Consider the following 23,928-nt stretch of genomic DNA (forward strand, 5'->3'; position numbering starts at 1 on the left):
ATTTATTTGGCCTTTAACTTCTTCATTCATATAATAATAAAGAGATTGAAAAAGAAAATATGTAGATTCGGTTTTGATGAGAAAAACTGTATCTTGAAACTCATTAAAAGTAGATATTTTGTTTTAAATTAAAAAATTTTAAATTGAATATGTGAATAAATATAATTACAAATTTTTTATAAAGAATATAAAATTTAAAATTTTTTATAAAGACGTATACAAAAGTGCCACATGATTAATTAATCGATTCTTAAACTGTCCAACAATTTTAATAATTATCAATATTTATTTGATTGTAATATAAATAAATGTGTTATAACATCGACACTAGACTCGTATTGCCATTATAACTGTTTTGTTAATTTGATATTTCGAGTCTTATATTTATTAATTTTTTTAATAATTATGTGCAGGCACACATAGCGATGCTAGAAGTGTAATATTGGGTACACAATTTCTGAGCTGTAGTTGTCAGATAAATAACAACTGGATGAAAGAGACAAGAAACAACTTTTAATTAATCTTTCATTTAAAATTAATAATTAATCAGTTCATTCAGCCATCAAAATGCAAATCATAATTAAACGACCGATAATCATACTTATTCATTCTATATAAATTTATATATACATAACAAGAAATTACTCACGTAAAAATACAAAATGTTTACAATTATTGTTCGGATTATCATAAAAATTGGTCATATTTTTTTATCTTAATAAAAAAAAGATATACATATATTAGATATCTAATAGACGGATATATTTTTGTAAAATAAAATATTCATTTTTGAAAATATAATTGAAAAGACAAATTCTGCTTAAAAACATTCAATGAAAACATATTTCTTTGACAATGTCTAAAGCATATTAGAGTTTATACTTATTTAGGCTTTTAATCAATGGATAATTAGATTAGAGAATGACTTTATAAACTGAAGAAAAAATAAATGAGGAATGTACAAATATACATATATAGCGAGACTGATTCATTTTCATTTAAATATTTAATGATATATAAAGCTTGTAAAAATCTTATTCTCTAAATGATAAGTAAAGTAAGATTTGTATTTTAAAAATCTTAGCTAGTATTATCATTTTACTATATTTTTTATATTGATAATATATAAAAATATTATTCAGTCTATAATTCTTGTCATAATATGGACTTTTCTGTCTTATCGCATACAATTAAATGACTTTTTAAAATTAAAAATATATTTATCCAAATTTTTTGCCTTACAGCTCCTATAAAATTGTTTCAATATATCATATATTCATCTACGTTATAAGAACTTGTATTAGAAGCTATACATCTGAATGTAAGTTATTTCAGCTATAAACAATGTAGCATCCAGAAAAAATTAAGGATAATATCTCTCTCACAGGACATATAAAAAATCATATAAAATAAAATGAGCTAATAACAAACAAGAATGCATCTAACCATATGGCAAGTATTTTGCACTTGATTTATTAGTTATGAAATATTGAATAAAAGTACACTATATACATTTAAAAATGTACGAAATGCCATAGACTTTCTATTATACATATAATAATAAAACAATTTTTGTAGTGCCATTTAGATAATATGGTCGCTATTGAAATCTGGTAAACAATGATTTTTGGACATCTTTTTTTTGTATAAAATATTTAGTTTTGAAACATATGTAAAATAAGACTTATTTAATAAAAATTATATTTAACAATAAAATGTAGAAGTATGTTTTATAAAACTGTTATATTTTTAATTTCTTGTATGCATTTGTGTGTGTATTAATATATATACAAATACAATACATTCTATTTTCTTTTACTATACAAAATTTGAAAGTTTTTCATTGGCAAATTTATCTTTTGTATGCGAAGATATATCAGATAAACAAACTGTTTGGGGTTTTTTTTTAAAGAACCATATATGTATAATTTCTTGTGTATATTAATCTGAACTAATTGTCAATGTAGGATTATTTTTTACGTATATTTCAAGAGTTTATATTTTATTAAAATATATATATATGTAAATACAAGAGAATCTTATAAAAAAAATGTATAAGGCACTGCAAATTCGGATATATATTAAAATGTTATAATAAGAAATTTCTTTCATATATTAAAAAATATATTAAAAAATAATTATTAAAATATTGATATATTTGTATTTATCACACACTGCAAGTAAATTAAAAATCATCCTATGAAGTACATTTTTGTTACATAAATAATATTTGCAATATCTAATAATATCTAGGAATTTTTAAGTTTTTTATTTTTTTTCAATATTCGATAACGTCGCCAAATCGAATTTCTTGTTCTTCGGAGAACTTTAGCCAAATCAACATATTTGCGTTTTTCATCAAGAGAAGGGTTATTTTCTAAGTGATCTATAATCATTTCATCTTCTTCAGGCTTATACCTAGAAATTTTGATTAAGAAATCAAAATACTGACTGCTGCTATTCTTATAAGAAAATAAAATAATTTACATATATATTTGTTATATATTACCTTCTATGTACATTATTTTCATTTAAATTTCTAAATCTATGGTAGACACTGTATAAAGTTCTATTTGGTAAACCATCAGCTAAAAATTGTACAAATTTTCGCCTTTCTGTAGTATTACGCATATATGTTACTCTGCCACCAATTCTTAATTGTAAGAATGGATGAACCATTTTTACATTCCAATTATGTATCTATTTCAAAATTAATGTTATAGGAAATTTCTGCATTTGATACGAGTGTGTATAATTGAAAATTTAAATTTATATATGTATATATATATTTGTTAAAAGATATTAGAAGAAAATTATTTTTACATACAAACCTTACAAAATGCTTTCCAATTATCATTGATGATAGTATCTTCCTCAATAGAGTATAAGCCTTTCTTGATTGGTATTATTTTCTTAAACTTTTCTATTTCCAGTCTTGTTGGCATATGAGATCCTGCACGTGTTTCAATCTCATGTTGCGGTGGTACCGTATGCCTCAGTTGCACACATAAATTATACAATTTCTGCAACAAAAAATAAATATACAGTTATATTCTACTTATAAGGATTTTATTACATTGAATTTCTTTCAAAATTATTACTATTAAGTCTGATTGACATAGTTTCTCTGCTGATGCCATTTGTCGTGCTAAATACGTTGCATCGCTGCAATATTCCTCTTCCACACTTTCATTCTCCGACTCAGTTTCCTTATAAGTATTTTTATCTTTCATCTCTATATTATCATCAACATCTTTCGTTTCATGTTCCATTCTGATACTGATAATCGCTAATAACACAATTTTTCCAATTTAATTATATTAGTGACTTTAAAAAATATTATTGTTATTATAAATAAATAAATACTAATAAACATAAATACTAAACGAAACATAGTTCAACTTCCATTTAAACATGTATTACATCAGCAGATTTGTTTATCATAATTCGCTTTCAGGTTATGAGAACAATATTAGGATATTATTCAGGAACTTTTTGTATAATTAAATATTACGATAGTTGAATATTATTAGATTATTTTTATAATATACACATTTAAAACACTTAAAATCACAAATTTCCACAAATATAAAAAAGGTCACAGAGGTTTAATCGCATTTCAACTGATTTCAACTTTCACGTGCGTAACATTAAGAAAGTGTAATTAAAATTATAATCTCCAAAAAACTAAATTTATTCTATCAATATAATTTTACCATTATATGTATATTACCTTTTGTGTATATACGTACACTTTATTAATATTTTTTGACATTTAAATAAATAAAATATTAAAACACCTTTAAGGTTATTATTTTCTCAACAATTATGACAGTGCTTTTTTCAATTCAAAATGTTAAAATTATCTAGGTATTTAATTTTCCTGAAGGTGTCAGAAATGCTCGCACTTTCGAGATTTTTTTTTTGGTATCAACATAGATATATAGATATATAGATACATAGATAGTCACGCGTGACTGTGGGTGAAAGCAATTGTTGAGCTACTGTGCATATGTACGAAAATGCGATCTGCAATTATTTTGAAGCGTTTGATTGACCAATCAGGGTAAAAGGACTAAAGATTTCTTAATCTGATTGGTCAATCAAACGCTTCAAAGCATCCTCAGCGTCACTTTGACCGCGGCCTCAGATGAGAAGTGAGGAGAGGAGAGAGGAGTATTATATATTCATCGTTCGAGATCGTATCATAATTTGTGTGATAAAGTGCGCATAAGACGAAATGGCTTTATTCCGGGCATTGCCCGTCAAAATCGGGGCGACATCCAAGATCATCTCACGGAGCGTTCCAGCTGTGTTTTATCATGTTAATGTAAATATGATTAATTTAGGTGCTTATCATCATATCGATCCCCTAACCTCTAATCACTTTCATCTTGATTATTATTATTACTTTCGCATTCACATGATTCTAACATTTAATTTAGCATTAAATTTGTGATATGAATGTAATCCTGAAGATGGTCGAAATATTATTCGTTTCGTATCGATGCCGCATTTTAATGCTTTAAGATTTATTTAATCGGCATTAAATGGCTGGTATAAACACGGATCTTTCTCTTATTCTTGTTTATATATATATATATATATATATATATATATGTTGTGCATTTCGTAGAGAATAGAGTTCTCTTTTATTATAATTCGATTGTTTTTCTACAGCTGATTCATATGGTGTAATATGCGTCTGTTACTCATCAATATCAATACTAATCTATTACTCATCAATAACAGATCGATTATGTCACTTTGACGTCTTTTTGATGTGTTTATTTTATTTCGATTAACGGCGACACCGTTTAAATTACGCATCATAATCGGTCACTTTAAGAAACAATTCAGTAACTCATAACTATATAATAACTTTTAGTTATCATAAGTACATTGTTTTATGTGAAAATAATAAAAGAAATAATTCAAATAATTATTTTTAATTATGTTAAATGTTAATCATGTTATTAATAAGTAATTATTTGTGTGTCGCATAATATTTCATGTTATTTATACATTATGCTTCTGAAATGACACACGAATGTTACTTTACGATTGACATAATAGGTACTAGATCACTATGACAATCCGAGAAACGTTGGTACATTGGACAAAAATGATACACAAGTTGGAACAGGTCTTGTGGGAGCTCCCGCTTGTGGTGACGTGATGAAACTTCAAATCAAAGTTGATGAAAATGGCAAGATAATTGATGCCAAATTCAAGACTTTTGGTTGTGGCTCCGCTATTGCTTCAAGTTCTCTAGCGACAGAATGGGTCAAAGGAAAGACGGTAAGATGTTTCTTATATAATATACAATTTATCACAATACAGTATTTAAAATAAAAAGATATATATTAAGAGAGATAATGGATAGTTTTCTTTCATTATTTTTTTTTAAATAAAAGAAAATAAATTTTTATAAAATTTCTTCAAATCAAAAATAAAATTTCATAAAATTTTTATCAAATCTTGTAATTTTTGTTTTAAACTTTGTTTTAATTTTATTTTTTTAGGTGGATGAGGCATTGGCATTGAAAAATACTGACATTGCTAAAGAGCTTTGCCTTCCTCCTGTCAAGCTGCACTGTTCGAGTAAGTATACATATTGATACTTTAACTAGATTTTTTTTTTTAAATTAAAAAGTTGATTTTTAATGTATGAATGCAATATTATTAGAATAAATAAAAAAATATTCATTCAGAAAAAACTAATAAAACTTGAATTTATATACTTGATTATTAAGATTTCCTGATTCTAATTTTGATGTAATTTTTTTCTTCTAAATTATAGTGCTTGCCGAAGACGCAATTAAAGCTGCTCTGTCAGATTACCGCATCAAACAACAATCAAAGGAGAAAGAGGCAATCAACAGCACGAAATAAAATTGATTATGTAAAATTGATTGTAATAGTAATAAAAATAGATATAATTATTTTTCTCTTTTCATAGAAATTATTTATTATTTTAAGAGTATCGTACATTATAATCATTATATTTAGAGCTAGGGAAATGACATTCCTTAGTCTATTATCTTTTCTCTGAAAATGTTTATATATGTATATTAACAAGATGACAAAAATTGTACCTGTACTCTGTAGTATTTTGTTAGATGAAATAAATTTATTTAATTAATTTTTGAAGTGGATGCATATCTCATTATTTTTATTAAAGAAGAATTATGTGAATCAGATATATCAAAAGTTAATAAATCTAATACATATTTCGAGATTATGAATTTGAAATTGAAATTGTGCAAAGCATTTTTAATGTTTTAAAATATAAAATTAATAATTTGTATGAATTATAAAGTAAAAAGATTTGCCCTGCAGAATATAATTTAATCTCAGTCATAAATATATTGTATATTGAACTAACTTTTTTATAGTGACTACACAAAAATTCAAATTCAAGATTAAAATACAAATTTTAACCCTACAGGGCAAATCTTTAACTACTCGCAAATTAATTATTAATTTTATATTTTAAAAGTCTAAAAGTGCTTTACGCAATGTCAAATTCATGAATGTCGAAATGTATTAGATTTATTAACTTTTGACGTAACTGATTCGTGTAGTTCCTCTTTAATACACTGCGAATAATTTATATTCATATTTTTCATTCGTGAAATTGACTTCATCATTTATTATATATCAAGAGAGGATTAGAAAACTGGTGCTTACGTCACATGTGGTGACGCGATAAATAGCGTGTGATCGATATCGTTATCAACGAAAAATTTACGAGGGCCATGTGCGACGACCTGAGTGAGTGACTCATACAACAGGCACTTTGTTACGCGCGCGTATTTTTCATCCACGGCGGCCTTTATCTGCAACAATGCGATTGTCTCCTTATTTTGTGAAGTACCCTTAGCTATGCTTCTGCGTTACACGAGAGAAGTTTCTCTTTTGTTATGCAATTATTGATATATATCTTTTTTTACCTCGTTTCGTAAATTTAAGACCGAATTTTCGTTTCAAATCCGTTGGAAACAATAATACAATATTATAAATATATATTATATTATTATATTTGTTTAATAATATAATATTTTATTTCATTTGTTTAATAATATAATATTATATATATAAATATAATATTTGGAATTAAATATAATATTTCTTGATGCATTCTAAATGAATCGGAATATCGTAGTTGTTAGCTATTATGAACGATTATGTAAGTGTACGTCAATTAATATATTATAGTGTCTTGTTTTTTATCACATTCCGTTTACTTTTTTGATAAAATCGATCCTCCTTGACATGAAAAAAATAAGGAAAGTCATTTTGTTTCCACAATTTTCAATATACAGGGTGTCCCGAAACTAACGCTTGATATTTTAAAGGCAGATTCTCTGGCCAATTTAAAAACGATTTTTCTTCAGCGAAAATGTCGAGGGAGATCATTTTTTGCATATTCCTAATTTTTGTCATCATGTATCTTTCTAACTAAGCCTTAAATTAAAATTCTATTAAAGTAAACTCTACCTAAAATTAACTAAAGAATGTGACTTTATTAATATTTTATTCCCATAAGCCTTAGTTTGCGAAAAACCCTTTATTTTCAATCGTTTATAACTCCAAAACTATTAGTGCCGCGACATTTTCGCTGAGGAAAAATCGTTTTTAAATTGGCCAGAGAATCTGCCTTTAAAATATCAAGCGTTAGTTTCGGGACACCCTGTATTTTTGCTAATTACATTTCTAATGTGCCAGATTTTAAAAATTAAAAAGTGAAATTTATTTAAAAAAATTAATTGATATAGTATAATTATAGTATAATGGATTCCTCAATTAATAATTCCTAATTATATAATTGATTTCCTGCTTTATTTCATACTTTTTTTTTAAGGAAAATATCGCATGCGTGCGTTTCTTTTTTCACGTTCCAGAAAATTGGAGTAGTAGATAATTAGACTTTAAGGAAAAAAAACATAGTTTCCTTCTTCAAATCAATAGTTTACATATTTTCTCTGAATTAATCAAGGTGGATTGTTCGGTGAATTATCGTGAAGACCTGACGAATATAAAGCGTTGCAAGATTCGAATCGATATTGCAACGTCTTCAATCTAATCGCGAATAATGTACTTAATGATTCCTTAAAGTGATACAATGCGAATTGTTGATTTCGTAATAGATAATCTATTACGATAACAGTTCTTTCTCGACATAGGAGAACGTAAATTTATTGCAATATTTCTAAGAACAACGCAATTAGCGAGTATTACAAGAATGTTCGTAGAAGAATGCTTGCTCTCTCGCGAGGAATGCCACAGGCGATCTCGATTAATTAATTCTGGCTCATATTTCTTTGTCCCTTCCTAGTTCACAGCTCTAATCACAAGACACAGAATGTTGCAAAACAATCACATACTTCTGAATCAGAATGTTATATGTTGATGTAAGGAGAATATCTTTTTCAATAAATAGAAGGCAATATCTTTTTCAATATCGAGAAGAAATTTTTCTTCTTAAACACTGAAAAATTTTGACGAACAAATATGTTATACGATTAATAAATAATTAAAATATGAAAGATAAATAAATTATATATATATATATATATATATATATATATATATATATATGAATTAATGATTCATTTATAAATGAATACATAAATTAATGAATAATTATGTATGATTTTGTATTCTGAGAATAAATTATTATAACATTTAATAATTATTATAATTATTTTTCTTTTTAAATTCATTTAGACTAAAACCATTTTAATAATTAATTTAGAATTAAACTTTATTTTGAGTGCTTTTTATATCTTGGGTTTTTATTACTAGCTACTTAATATCGAAAATTAGAACAATATAACAAAATAATATCAAATAAATATAGAGAATACTTGTCATGTATTATATTAATGTAATATAATTAAAATATTATTAAAAAAGTTTTGAAGTATTTTTATGATTATTATCTTTTCATTTCTCTATTTAATTTGAAATATTTAAATAATACACATCATATGAGGACACAAGTGGATATATGACAGGGCAGAGATTATTGACTGCGTTCTTTATCTTATACTTGTCATAATACCAATTACTGCTTAATAAGAACTAATTTATATACTGCGTATTGTGTGTATTGCTGATCGTGCCTTTTCATTCGGCTTACCAAAGGAAACAACTAATTAATTAAGTCGCAGTCGTAGTCACAATAGACTATTTTATTTTGCACATGATCCCAGCATTATTATTCTTTCGTTTATCAGATTCGCGTTTATCGAAAGATTTTATGTCAGTGAGAATAAAACTTCAGTAAAAATTTATTCGAAAATTCCATGTGTTTAGGATAAATATGTAAAATATATGCTGAGTTTATTTTATTGTTAGATTTATTTCTTAGAGATAAAAACATGACATTAAATAATGATCGTAAAATTAATTAATTCTTTTTTCTTAATTTTATATCTTAACTAATGATCATCAAATTAATTGATTCTTTTCTTTATCTTAATCTTTTTTTTTTGATTGTATGAGTGATTGATGAGAACCGCGTGCGTGAATGCGAACATAATTATATAATATCGTTACACAATCAGCGTGAACTCATTTTCGATCATTGACTATCTTTCAGATGACTTTATCATAGCTTCGCGTATAAAGATAATGTAACAATTTTTATTATTATTTTAATTATTATTTTAGCATTTTGTTACTTATTGCAATAAATAACATATATGTGTGTGTGTGTGTGTGTGTATATATGATGTGATCGTTTGATGCATTAGTGTACTTCCTTGGAAAATTTACATTGAATTAAAAATTTATTATAAAAATCTATTTAAAAAATTAGGGCAAGTTAATGTAATCTATTTACTCTTTTATCTTACTCAATTGATCAATATTGTAATTAATATCTCGATATTTAGATAATTATTAGAAAAATTATTTTATCTCTAAACATTTCTTATTTTACAACGATGACGTTAATGTACATCAATGAATCACATGATTAACTCATGATAATATTATGTCGATCATTGAAAAAATTTGGCATTCTAATTTAATAGAACTATGAGATACTTACTCGAATGATGAAATAATACAACATTTTAAAAGATATCTAAACTTAAAAGTCGTCAGACTTGTCAAAATCGATAGATAAGTTTAACTATAACCACGATTATACTATCGACATTTATGTAAAGCTGAGCTTAATAAATAATTTTTTTTTTACTCTATCGACATTTGTGAATTTTGCACTCCTTTTCATATTTTTTACACATGCATAAGTAATGAACCATATTTACATATACACAGAGCAGACTATATATATATATATATATATATATATATATATATATATATATGTACATACATATATATGTTGTCGATTTTATATATCATCCTATATAGATAATATATTTTGTAATAATTTAATAAATTCAGGAATGTTATAATATTTATAAATTAATGTTCTTATCAAAGCGTAAACAACTGTTAAGCTGCAAGATATAGAACTTATCACGAAGCTTTCAAATGCTTAGCAGTTTCATCAAGCTCCCGGGAAAAAAAAGTCCGTGTTTATTTATATAAAGAAAAGTAAAATTATATACAGTCTTATATGATTATATATAATATCACATATGATTTTATCAGAGCATACGTTTTTGTATATGCTTAGATATGATGTCCATCTCTGATCATAAAAAATGATATTAGATACCTCACGTCATTTTGTACAATCAGACATAGTCAGATATTGATATCATATCTAAGCATGTATAAAACCAAAGCAAAGATTAGTTTCATGTATACTTTGATATAAATCATATATGATATTATATAATCATTTAAGATTATATATGATTTTACCTTTTTTTATATAGACAAATATAATTTTTCCTAAAAATTATATCTTGCATTATATATTTAATTAATTATTATGCAGTATTTAAAAACAACAGTTATATTTATATATTATTATAGAAGCAGCTAAGTGGTACTTAGTGGTAGCTAGTGGTTCTTTATGAGAAAAGTGCTGTAATTTTCAGATCTGATAATATTTATTCATATATGATATTATATATGACTATATTTGGCAAAACATAATTAGATATTGACAAAATCCATATATGGCCAATTTTATATGGACTTTTTTTCCCGGGCTCTTATCATAACATACAAGTAGAAAATTTAATAAAAAAAAAGATGTAATTATACAACGCTCTTATTATATCTCTATCTTTTAAAATGTAACAAGCAAAAAAATATTTTTTTAATATGCAAATAAATGTTGCAATATGATAATAACAGAATGTCTCATTTTTTTCTAGACTTACGATAATTTTGCATCCCATAAGGAACTATATCTCGTATGTTAATCTCGTATCCTGTTGGTTGTTTAAGTTCGCGGAAAGGGCAGTTGATTGTATGATTGTTGATTGTTGCATTAAATTTGAGCCGATGAATGTGATGACGAATATATTACGGCGCGTGAAATCCTACGCCTCGCGCGCCTTGCGATTCTCTAAATTTTCCATTCTCTTATTGCCCTCCCCTTCGCGCCTGTAGGCTTGGCAAGGTCGAGACTTGGACGGTTAAACGAACAGAGACGGATTCAAATTCGAAGATTCGACACGTTCGTATACATATGTACGTGGTGACGAAAATTACGAGAGGTAATTTGCCTTGGCATTGATGTTCACAAATATTCATCTATATTCGTTCGCGTCGCAAAATAAAAGAGTATGACACAAAAACATGAAATGCATAAAATGATGAAAGAAACGAGAATGCTCTTAGAAAGTAATTTCTCGATCTTTTCCATCATAGCAGCCGTTTTTCTCGTTTTTATTTATATGCTCTTCGCAGAGCAATGAAATTTAAAGAGATGTAAAATTTTTAAACAATTTTTAAACAATTTTTATTGCTTTTTAATCTCTTTTTTAGGAACAAATAAAGAAAGTCTATGTAGGAAAGTTACTGTAGTCTGTAGTGTCTTTTTGCTCCATTTGGGAGAGAGAGGGAGAAGAGCTTCTTAGAAATGTGATGTAAATTACACTAAACATTACAAACTACACTAAACGCTATAAATTGCGATAATAAAAATGGCATGATAAGAAATTACATATAACTAGTTTTAAACTTCTTCGCAAGTTTAAAAATAAAGTTATTATATGTAATTTTCTCATGAAAACTACCATTTCGAATATGAAAATAGTAAAACAATTTTTTAAAACGAACTTTTTCGATGTTGAAGGCGAAATTAATTTTACTAAAATTTATATACATATAAAATTTGTTTTTTTTTTCAGAATATTGAAAATAATACATGTATTTTTTCTTTTGTGCAAATTATCCCCATTTCTCGAGAGAATAAATCTAGGAAGTTTTATCTGATTAGCTAATCGATCATCTGATAACACTTTATAGTTTTGAAGCTCATTCATAATTGTTTTCTGTTAGTTTTACTTACTCTTATTGTTATCTCTCATAATCAGAAGAGTCGCTGAAAAAGATTTATAAAGCAGTTTTAAGAAATAAACTTCGTTTGCGTTTTACTTGATGACAATGATCTCGAACACGTGAAATAAAATATTTAATTACTTAAAAACATATATATTTTGTAACAATGATTTATAAGTTTAATTTTTTTTAAACAAAATTGTGTGTGTGTATTTTTTTAAGTTATCTTATTTTTTAGTGAAATTTTGCAATTTTTATATAGAATCTTAACTTGTACAAATTCCAGTGTAATTATTTTATATATATGCGTAATTATACTTTTTTTATTAGAAATTACTTTCATATTCTTTTACTTTTATTTTTTTCTACTTTATTTTCCTTGCTTTCAAATACTACATACATACACACACACTATGAAAATTACATATTAATCTTACATTCACAGTTAAAGATATTTATCAGCGACCGTAATTATTATATAAATATCTAACAGTGACAAGGCAGATGCAAGATAGTGTTATTTCATACAATGTCAATAGTATAACGTAATTTATCTTCTATGTGGTTGACGTAATTGTATGTATAAATACGATATTCTTTTTCACATAATTTGCCATCATGTCGGAATTATCCTATATTTAGAACAAAAATATTATAATATAAAATAAATATAATATAAAATTTGAATAAAATGATTATAATATTTGTGACCGAATATACTTTCCACCGAATGATTATAATATTTTTGATCGAATACTTCTGCTTATTCCTTCACGAGTTTTAAACAAAAAAAAACCGTGCTACAGTTCTATGTTTTTGTACCGAGGAAACATGGGTACGTCCTTATTTTGGTCATGTACGCGGGAACAAAAAAAAGGTAGACATTGTCCGCGAAAGAAAGAGAGAGGAAAGGAAAAGAAAAGAGATCAACCGTGGACCACTGTAGCCGAGTCGACCGTTGTATTATACGTACTAATAGAGTGGGGATATGCGCTTTATCGATAAAAGAGAAGGCGAGCCGACTTCCTTCGAGTTACACGCGCATATGACATGAAGCAGTCGCGCGACTGAGAGAGCGAGCGAGAGAGAGCTACGATATTGGCGCGCGCATGCGCGCTGGAGAGCGCGACGTGGAGGGGATGGGAGTTTGCGGCGGCGCGAGCGGCAGTGGGGGAGGGATGCGGGCGGAGAGGAGACACTTGACGCCCCTGCGTCATGACACACAGCTGATCAGTCGGCTCGCGGCGCACATATGTTGCGAGCGTGTAGGTAAACAGTAGGCGCGTTATACGCGGGGGAATGACGGCGGGATTGTGACGGCGAGCGGCGGGGTTCATGTACGTACACCGGTGTCGCTACGCGTTCTCTATGCGTCTGGACAACGACGAGGACGACGAAGACGGCGAGGTAGTCGGTAGTCAGCTCGGGTCGAGGTATCGTTGCGACGGGACGGTCATTCGGCGAGGTCGAAAGAGGAACGGAACGGCCCGGTCGATCGACGAAACGACGGGGTCTATGACTGAAACGGCGGCGGATGGTTGCGGAAAAAGAGGAAACTGGAGGAAACAGGAGGACCGACGACGCCGTCGCTCTGGCAGGCTCAGGTTCCTGATACGGGCTCGCGGGCATTTCGAGAGAGCGCAGAACGCTCGTATCATTGTTGTACGTGTCTCCCCGCGGTCGCGGTATCTACGCAATCTATCTATCTACTTATCTACACCGCGGATGAATATTCATCCGGAGCGCGCGCGCAACGAGTGATAAAGAGCCCGTCACGGAGAAAGGGCAGATAGATATCCAGAATAGAATCAGGAAGGAAGGAAACGCGACGGCTATTGCCCTCTTCTCCTGTCCCCTTTCTTCTCATCTTTAAGTCTCTCTGCTTCTCTCTCTTCGATATCTTTTCGTTTTGCATTTAACTCTCGCGCTACTGTTGATAGCACATATTACACGTGTATTTTATACATACATACATATATATATATATCCGCTGGTGGTGTGATCGGTCCCCGCGTTTTTATTTCTGCCAGCTGTGTGTATGGACGACCGCGTGTGTGTTTTTCGTGTGTATGGTACGCGCGCACGAGTCGCGAATAAAGGTCGATGACGATGCAACGAGTTCAAGATCAGGACAATGGGATCAACATCAAATTCGGCCCGGGTAAATCCCGAAAGGGCGACTATCGGCTGGTATCTCAGGACTCCGACAACAATAAAGATCGCCTGAATGGGACCAATAAATCAGGTGAGCTATGCGGCGAAGTTATTCAATACACGTTCGGAAAAAACACGAATCCCGTCGATTCCCTGTCTTCGATTTTTAGATCTTTTCCCTAAGAAATTAAAAAAACTTTACATTTTCCAATATTTATAGAGTTTTACAAATCCAATATCGATCTTTACAAACTATTTTTTTACGGTTCTTACATATAAATGTGAAAATTGCTAAATATACGTATAATTATATACGATTTACAAGAGTCATGTTCAAATAAAAACGTCAAAATTTTCGAAAAGAAACATCTGTTAATTCACTAGTGTTATTGCAAGTGACGTCACTGATATATACAATGACGAAGACATTAATAAATATTGAGTTTGCTTTCTCGCTCTCATTGTTTCGAGAAGGATCCTGTTTTATCTTCTTACATATATCCTCTTTTATCTTTAGCGTAACGGTTTTGTTAATGCTAGCTGAAATTACTGATAACCTCGGTACGTTACTAATTCCAGCAGGCGTTAACAAAAATTAGCATGTTGTCCCTCCGCTTATGTTAGATAGTTGTATGTTTCGTCTTTCAATTTTTCTAGAAAAAATACATAATGAGATGATAAATATTAATGATAAGTATTATACTATGTATTATATAAGTATTATACTATGATTATATATTTTTATTGTGTTTTTCTGTATATGTGTAACAGGAAATATTTCTCATGATTTTGTTGATAAAAAAATATGATACAGAAAAAAGTTGAAGGCAAAACTAAAGCTCTAATTTTTTATAACGCTAATTTTTCCGCAACAATGCACTTACAATTACATGTTTAGAACTGGAATATATATGTATAATTTGTTATAATAAATTTCTGATTTCTTTTATATCACACATTTTATAAATAAAATATTAAACTTATAGAATAAGTATAAGTGTATACTTTTTTTATGATGTATTTTATATATTTTCTAATATATTTGAACATAACAATGAGAAATATTTATTTTTCGATAAATGGTTTAGTATTTTTTGTAACAGAAAATGACGAAAATAATCAATGTAATGCAAAAGGAAACTAATAATTCCATTCAAAAAAAGCACTATTGCACATTGTAGTGGAAAAAGTAATTTCAAAAAATCTTTCTATGCTTTTAGCTATTGTTTTCTGTTGTGTGAGATATTTCCTATAGAAATTGCTAGAAAAGAAAATCAATCATTGGATTCTAAATATTCTTCTTCACTTTTTAAAAAAATATATATAGTTTATATCGATAAATAATATTTGAAAAAATCGACCTTTTTGAAAAGACTGATTAATGAATTATAATTATTATATTAAACACAAACTGCGTTTTTGAAATTAGCAGAAGAATGAAAAACGCGAAAATATATTTATTAAATTTAAAATATCGAAAAGATATTCCAAATTGATATATAATGTTCGACATGTGTTTCACACCTTTATTTGGTCTCTTATCGGAATACGATGATAATATTTATCTTTTTCTTTCCTGTTTTGTATTATCATTATTTCTAATTTCTATGTTTTTGTAATTTACGCTATGTTTATAGATCTTGTTTTTATTATTATGTTTTATCCTTTATCTTCTTCCGTTTTGCACCTTATCTTCCATTCGATTCCGTAATCGTCATTTTATAGATAGAACTTTTATAAATAGAAAGGTTAAATATATAAAATACGGGCCTATGAGCCAAGAAGCAAATTGGATAAAAGTAAAATCGACATAAACGATTAAAATACGTTAAGCTTGCCAATATTTCGTTGTAAAATTGTTCAGCCTCGCTAGTTACAATTCATTCAGTTAAATGTACAATCTTTTCAACAATTCCTTTCAGTGAAATGTATGAATTCATTAAAAAAACAAAGATATACAATTACAATAATGTTAAATTATTTTTAAAAATTTAGAATTTTTCTCTTCGTGCGTTTTGTTTTATTTTTTCTCAACATATTTAATGATATTTTAAATCTTTGTAAATAATAGAAAATAGAATAAATAAATAATAGAAAAAATATTTTTTTTTTAATTTTGTGTAATTAAATTTTGTATATGTGGAACAGAAGATAATCTACATACATTAGCATAACAAATGTTTACTTCTGTTACAAAAGAAAATATCTGAACAAACAGGTAACAATGTTTCAGGTATTTTAATAGAGGAATAAAACCAAATCTTTTTCTTTGTAGAAAAAAGAAGAGCATATCAAGAGAAAAGATTTGTTTGATCAAAATTCGATTATACCAATTGGATTTCTATCGATCGCTTATAATTCAAACCCATTGTTTGAATGTCCGTATAAAAGCAAGTCAGAATGCATGTCACAACGGAAACGACTTCCGTATGTGAGGTGATCAGTATCGGTATTACAATGTTGCATACTAATGATGCCGCTCTCTTTGTCGGTGACGGGGAAAATTGCAACTTTTCCTTTGTCCACGCGTACGGGCAGCACGTACAAGAGAGATATCTATTTTATCCTTCCTCCCCTAACACATGAACCAGCGATTTCTATATTCGTTACATGATGTTAACGAATACTTGGGATATGTTGAGCGTCTTGTTAAACGTAGTGAGAATTTCAAGATTTTTTATCACCCTCTGTTTTTTTTTTTTCAAGCAGAATAATCCATTCCGCGCAGTCATTTATTTTTTATTAAAAAAATTTCTTTTTGTAAAAAGTATCTCTTTTAATAAATGAATATCTTTTGCACTAATATAATTTTTTTAGAAGATCTTTACGAAAGAATTAAAATACGTTGCACGAAATGTTGTGCAATATTTTAGTTATATTATTTGGTATACTTACAAAATTACGTTTTCCAAATTTAATATATTCTAACATTCTTCCTCTTAAATTTATTGTACCTAAGAATGTACATCTGAGCACTTTGTACGCGCGTACACACATTTAAACATCGAATATAATATTCTTTTTGTCTCTGATTGTGAGTCTCAAAGTCTCTCCTACTGTTCATAATTCATTAGCATATCAATTTCCATCTGTTTACCGTTACGAATCTGTCTAATTATCGTCACATAACATGTAAGAAGAATATGTTTCTCTCGTAAAATGTACGTTGAAAAAATATTTGTTATTATATACTTGTTGAATTAGGTTTTTCGCGAATTGGTTACGTAAGATTACAAAATCATATTATTAAACCACGTTGTCTTTCCTGTATTTTGTTTGTTAAATCATTATCTTATTTTGTCAAATTATTACAACTGTGCATTAAACAATTCGTTCTGAGGAACAAATTAAGGAATTGAATAAGAACAGAAAGAAATTGAGTATTATATTTAATGTCTTTTTCATCATTTTGCTTTATATCTGTTGTCAATAAATTCATAAAAATCTTTTTTTTCTGTCAGTTTTTAAATAAAAAATAATGATAGATTTTTTGTCACGTAATTGAAACCCAAGAAATATTAGGCATTTTTTCAATATGATATTTCAATAATAATGCTAAGAAATATGCAAAGTCTGCAAACTATGTGCTATTGATCATGAAAGCAGATCTCTTCTCCCTATGATATTTTTTTATCTCTTGAGAGCAGATGAATTTTTTTATCTCATGAAAGCAAATCTTCTTCTCTCCATGATATTTTTTTATCTCTTTGTCTTTTAATTTGATTTTATATAAGAGATTTGTTTTATTAAAAACTAGCAGATGAGAGCATCATCTTCTAGTTTTTAATCAAACAAATCTCTTATATAAAATCAAATTAAAAGACAAAGAGATAAAAAAATATCATGGGGAGAAGAAGATAACGTCGTTATTCTAGGTGACGTTATTTTATTATATAAGCGACATAAAAACTCGGAACAAAATTAATAAAAAATTTTTCAAACATGTTTATCCTCGTTGCAGAGAAAGAAGAAAAGATAGAGGAGGACTTAATCCCACCGGATGGAGGCTGGGGATGGTTAGTACTTTTGGCCGCTGTCATGGTTAATCTTCTCATCCCTGGTACTATAAAGTCCTTTGGAGTATTGTTCGTCGAATTTCTCGATGTATTTAATGCATCACCAGCAGCAGCTGCGTGGATACCATCACTCTGTTATTTTCTATATAGTTCGCTGGGTAAGAACTATTGTTATGTATATCGTATTGTATAATATCGATAAACACTTTTCGGGAACGTATTCATAGCTTCATAAGCATCTTTCCTAAATCGGATTCTGTTGAGAATTTTATTTTTTCCATAAATGTATTATTCTTTCGCGTTTAAATATTACAATTCACGATTAAATATTTAGAAATGGCTTCACCTTGGTTTTGTTATTTGTTTGCTTTATCAAAATTTCAAAACTCCGAACCATGTATTTTTACATCAATTCGATTATATAATTTTATGATAATATATGAAATTAATATAAATATTATATGAAAAAAACTTAAAGTCATCAGAATATTAATTTATGCGTGACATCATGACATAAATACAGATTTTATATTTCGATAAAGATAGCAAGCAGTTTACGATAGACGTATGGACTTTGAAACACGGAAAGATTCGCTTGCGCTTATTGTTTACATGAAGTTTCCAGTATATTATGAATCATGTCGATGTATTCAAGCAAACAAATTAAGAATCATTAAGTTAAGAATAAATAAATTGTTTATGCGTATTATAATGTTGTTTGACATGTGAATCTTAATCACTGACAATCTCTTCAAGAATGAGAAACCGATGAAATCATGATAAATTCAACGAAAATTCAAAGAAATACAGCTGCACGAATAATTTCTGAGTAAACATGACTGTTCTTATTTGCATCGATTTAGCAGTATCTTATCATTCCAGGCCCATTCTCTAGTATACTTTCGGTCAAGTATTCTTATCGTACGGTAACTCTAATAGGGGGGACATTTGCCGCGGTGGGGATGATGCTGAGCTATTTCGCGGACTCTGTGGCCTTTCTATGCGTAAGGTAATTTTTTCTTCCTTTTAAAATGTAAAATAGAATTATACTAATTGATCATTATATCTTGCGCAACAAATATCCTCGAACAAACAATAAATATCACATCTTGTTTAAAAAAAAAAAAGAAATAGAATTTTTTCATAGTTATATACGAAAGCGAAATTTATAAAAGTAAATTTTTCAAGTAAATATTATTGTAGTATTAAACTTTTGATTGAAAAGAAATGATGAACAATTAAAACAAATATATTTTCTCCATTGATTGAAATTGAAAATTGCGACGAGAACTTTTGTCTTGTAAAATATATTCAAATATAAAATAACTGCATGTGAGCAAAATTATTTTCAACTTGTATATTTTTATATATGATATGTTTAAATAATATGATTTAAGAAAAAAATAACATTGATTTTTATATTATAATTTAATTAATTATATGCATTTACTGCGAAAGCTTTTTCAAAAAAAATCACAAGAAAACTTTTTAAAAACAATTGCAGCAAAAATTTGAAAATTATAAAAATAAAATGCAAATATTTGAGCGAATCTATTTAGTATAAATGAAGATTAGCGACAGCATAAAAAATATTTATATATAAAAATATATTAAATATACAAGAGAAATTGTTTTAAAACTCAACATATCGATTTCTTTTTGGATTAATTCATATAGATATAGTCTCTTTAAAGTATTCATTGCGTAAATATTATTATATAATAGGTCAATATTTCTTATGTAATTTCCCTTGTTTTCAGTTATGGTGTACTAGTAGGTACGGGAGCAGGATTAGCGTTTCCCCCAACTGTATATATCGTGACGTCTTATTTTGTACGGCGACGAGGACTTGCCAATGGACTCTGCATATCCGGCAGTGCGTTAGGCTCAATATTTCTTCCACCCGTTTTGGGTTTTCTTCTACGAGAATATGGTTATAGGTGAGCTTCTTTGTTATTTATTTAAATCAATCATACAAATATCCGACAAATGCTGTAGAAATGAAAATATAAGATATTGCGTGCTATAATTTTTATACAATAATAGTTCTATCACATTGATAGTCTGAACTGTATTAACAATGATGAAAATCTACAATTGTCATTACTTGTTAAAATATTAACAGGTGATGATGTAATCGATAATAATATATTTTTTCATTTGTTCACAGAGGCGCAGTATTAATAATGGGTGCTGTCACATTAAATGTCTGGGCGAGTGCACTTCTATACCACCCGGTGGAATGGCACATGGTGCCAGCTCGGCCTCCGAGTGACAATGATGAACGCGACGATAGGGAAATCGTCACTAGCAGCCCGGAGCAAATGACCGAGAAGAGCAATAGCCAACTGCTATCGTCGAACTCAACGAGCGAGAAGGCCGCGCCGATTGTACCGAAAAGTGCGTCAAGCGTTGCGTTAGAGTATTACAAGAATACACCAGTGCAGAGTCGCACGCGAAAGATCAGCGTACCTGTCGGACGCGAGATCAGCGGCCAGATGCACAGCACGCCGACGTTGCACGCTGTGCCGGAAGGCTGTAGCGCCGTGATCGATTCCGGCAAATACTCTAGGACATCCGCGAAATCACCGATGAACTCACTCAGCACATCGTCCTTCAATTACGTCAGTACACCGTATCACGGTAGCACTCTATCGGTCCTGCATCCGGAACGCGCATCTACATTGACGCTAAACGCTATTTCTAGTACATTCGCTAGAAAATCAACAACGATCAGTGGGGAACAAAAGCGGTATGAGGATGACGAAAAAAGCCAACAGAACAAATTTTTCGATGTCAGTCTGCTCAAGGATCCTATTTATCTCGTTATTCTTATTTCCAACTCTACCAATGCCATCAGCTACACCAACTTTATCATTTTGCTACCGGCCTACGCCATTTCTCTGGGTTTCGAGAACTGGGACGCGTCATTGCTGTTGTCGATCGTCTCTATGCTTGACCTGGTGGGCCGCATTGGTGGCTCCGCCCTTTCCGACATTAAAATCATGCCTAAACATTGGTATTTCGTTGGCGGTCTACTTGCTTCTGGCGTTTCTTTGGCCATTTTACCCACTTCCAATTCGTACGTTATGCTGTCCGTTTATTGCTCCTTTTTTGGTCTTGCGTCCGGTGTCTATGTTGGTATCACCGCCGTTATCATGGCCGACATGCTGGGAACCGAGAAGCTCACCTCTTCTTACGGTATTTCGTTATTCGTCAACGGTGTAATTCAACTGGTAGGGCCACCCATTTGCGGCATAGTGTTCGAACAAATCGGCAGCTACGGACCGATCTTTAGTATACTTGGCATTATTCTGGTATTTGGCGCGTCTCTTTGGGGTATTGTCCCATTCATCCGACGAAGACGGGCAGCGTTAGAGAAATCCACCAAAATAGATAAAGTATAGTAGACCAAATAAACACAAAGTAAAATATAACAGTTTGTCCATCATTAGTACTGGACACTCTTTTCGTAATTTTACATTTTAAAATCTGAATTTTAAATTCATATTATTATATGCATAATAGGAAATTTCTTATTTTCAAGTTTTAAAATGCAAAGTTATGAAAAAGCAATTATATATAAATGAATTGCGAAATATGACTCGTTATTTAAAGGCACATATGAGCTTATTATTCTCGCGATTGCTTAAAGGTGGCCATGTATACACGTATGCATGTATATAAGAAATAGAGAGAGAAAAAGAAAGAGAGCGAGAACATGGCCGACATTAAACTGTGATGTTAGTATGAATGTTATGTATCGAAGCTATACTGGCGAAGTTTTTGGGTCGAGCAAAATTTTGAGATTTTGCTTAATCCGATAGTTTTTCGCACCAATTGTCTACGACGTATGATTGTATGACTGTCGAATAATATTAATTATAGTACTTATAATTGATCGCCAAATAGAACAGTAAAAAAAATCTTATTGTATCAAATACCAAATTTATCTTTTAGTTATCTTGAATTATAACTAAAAGTTGTATGTAATTAATTGATATAAATTGTTAATTTCAAGTCTATATTTCATTGTATATATTACATTTTTCATTAATGAATTGACTGGTAAAAGTGATATGATATAATAATATTTCACCTTTATCAGTAATTTTGAATATTACATGCACAGAGCAAGCTAATTCTATTATATGGAAGTTTTTTTGTTTTCTTGTAATATAAAACGGAATGTTGTGTATATGCATTGTTATACTCTTGAAGATAGCTATAAGACAAAAATGTCATTTAGTTATTATATTGTTTTATAAGGTATAAAATCTAATTTTTTAATTGAAAATTTAATTTATTATATTTAATTGAAAATTTAATTTATTATATTTAATTGAAAATTTAATTTATTATAATATTAAAATATAAGATCGAAACAAGTACGGAAATATAATAAAATGCATTTACATTTAGTTTATAATAAAATGTTTGTACTTACAGTGATAAAATAGAGTAAAGAAGTACTTAGACGTGAGAGGGAGAAGTACTTAAGATGATAAAACTGTAAGAAGTTTGCAAATAATAAAAAGTTTCTTTTTGTATTTTTAAGAATAAAATTGATAGAAGATATGTATCATTTTTTGAAAATTATAAGAAATATATGCACATCAATCAACGATCTGTTTTAAATTACAAGAAACTGAAAAGTTTCAACTAACGAAATCAATTTCACTCTGTATCAGCGATATCAAATTCCGATTTGATCACACTTACCGCCAAGTATACGCTCTTGTATCGATGAGGTGACGCATAATGCGACCTCACGCATCGTATAGTCCATTTTTAACTATAAAGCGTATTATTTAGGGAAATAATTTTTGAGAAAAAAACTTTTTAGAGAAATGTGCGATTGCTTCCTTTCTCGGAAGCAGAAAGAAAGAATATATCTCTTGCCTTATAATCGAAGAAAAAAAAATTATTCTCTCTTTGAAAGTAAAAGTTTTGCATCGGCACGAAAAAAATATAATTCAATTTTACTTGAATATTTAGTGAAAAAGCAACTGTCACTATTGATACCAGTTGTGCATCGGAATAAAAATACAGTGACATAACATAGCACGTATCAAATCTAGTAATAAAGTAAATTGGCACACAATTTTAGATACAGTATCTATCTATTTCTAAAAATTTGATCGCACGTATATAAATGCGATCTTACTGCTAGAATGAGATTAGAAGTGGATTTTACGAAAATTATAGTTATTAAACGAAGAATTCTGATATAGGTTGCCATTGGTTCATTTTGAGAATGAATTAATGAAAAGAATCCACAACAAGTGTAAGACTTGTGACCATATAAGATATA

The 23,928-nt window shown here is 29.1% G+C and overlaps 3 protein-coding genes across 4 annotated transcripts; 2 read left to right on the forward strand and 1 right to left on the reverse strand.

Annotated features, from left to right (window-relative positions):
- Positions 1–1,893: 1,893 nt before the first annotated feature.
- On the reverse strand, positions 1,894–11,448 carry LOC145972295 (uncharacterized). 2 transcript variants are annotated; one of them, XM_083100795.1, is made up of 5 exons: positions 11,319–11,448; positions 3,102–3,289; positions 2,832–3,023; positions 2,510–2,700; positions 1,894–2,418 (listed from the first exon to the last, which is right to left on the reverse strand). In XM_083100795.1, the coding sequence occupies exons 1-5, from the start codon at positions 11,329–11,331 to the stop codon at positions 2,250–2,252; spliced, it is 753 nt and encodes a 250-aa protein (XP_082956921.1). In that variant the 5' UTR covers positions 11,332–11,448; the 3' UTR covers positions 1,894–2,249. The 2 variants fall into 2 exon arrangements, with proteins under 2 accessions (XP_082956921.1, XP_082956922.1); XM_083100796.1 differs by lacking the exon at positions 11,319–11,448 and adding an exon at positions 3,734–3,972 and having other exon boundaries at positions 1,896–2,418.
- On the forward strand, positions 4,146–6,153 carry Iscu (Iron-sulfur cluster assembly enzyme). Its single transcript, XM_083100799.1, has 4 exons — positions 4,146–4,330; positions 5,077–5,301; positions 5,526–5,604; positions 5,804–6,153. The coding sequence occupies exons 1-4, from the start codon at positions 4,241–4,243 to the stop codon at positions 5,893–5,895; spliced, it is 486 nt and encodes a 161-aa protein (XP_082956925.1). The 5' UTR covers positions 4,146–4,240; the 3' UTR covers positions 5,896–6,153.
- A 2,170-nt stretch (positions 11,449–13,618) lies between the features above and the next one.
- On the forward strand, positions 13,619–22,639 carry Hrm (solute carrier family 16 member hermes). Its single transcript, XM_083100779.1, has 5 exons — positions 13,619–14,689; positions 18,560–18,772; positions 19,497–19,623; positions 20,375–20,554; positions 20,785–22,639. The coding sequence occupies exons 1-5, from the start codon at positions 14,548–14,550 to the stop codon at positions 22,019–22,021; spliced, it is 1,899 nt and encodes a 632-aa protein (XP_082956905.1). The 5' UTR covers positions 13,619–14,547; the 3' UTR covers positions 22,022–22,639.
- Positions 22,640–23,928: the final 1,289 nt, after the last annotated feature.

Source organism: Camponotus vicinus, unplaced genomic scaffold, assembly GCF_025532165.1.
Source record: "Camponotus vicinus isolate PSW18456_S1 unplaced genomic scaffold, iyCamVici1.0 SCAF_5, whole genome shotgun sequence".
Classification (NCBI taxonomy): domain Eukaryota; kingdom Metazoa; phylum Arthropoda; class Insecta; order Hymenoptera; family Formicidae; genus Camponotus; species Camponotus vicinus.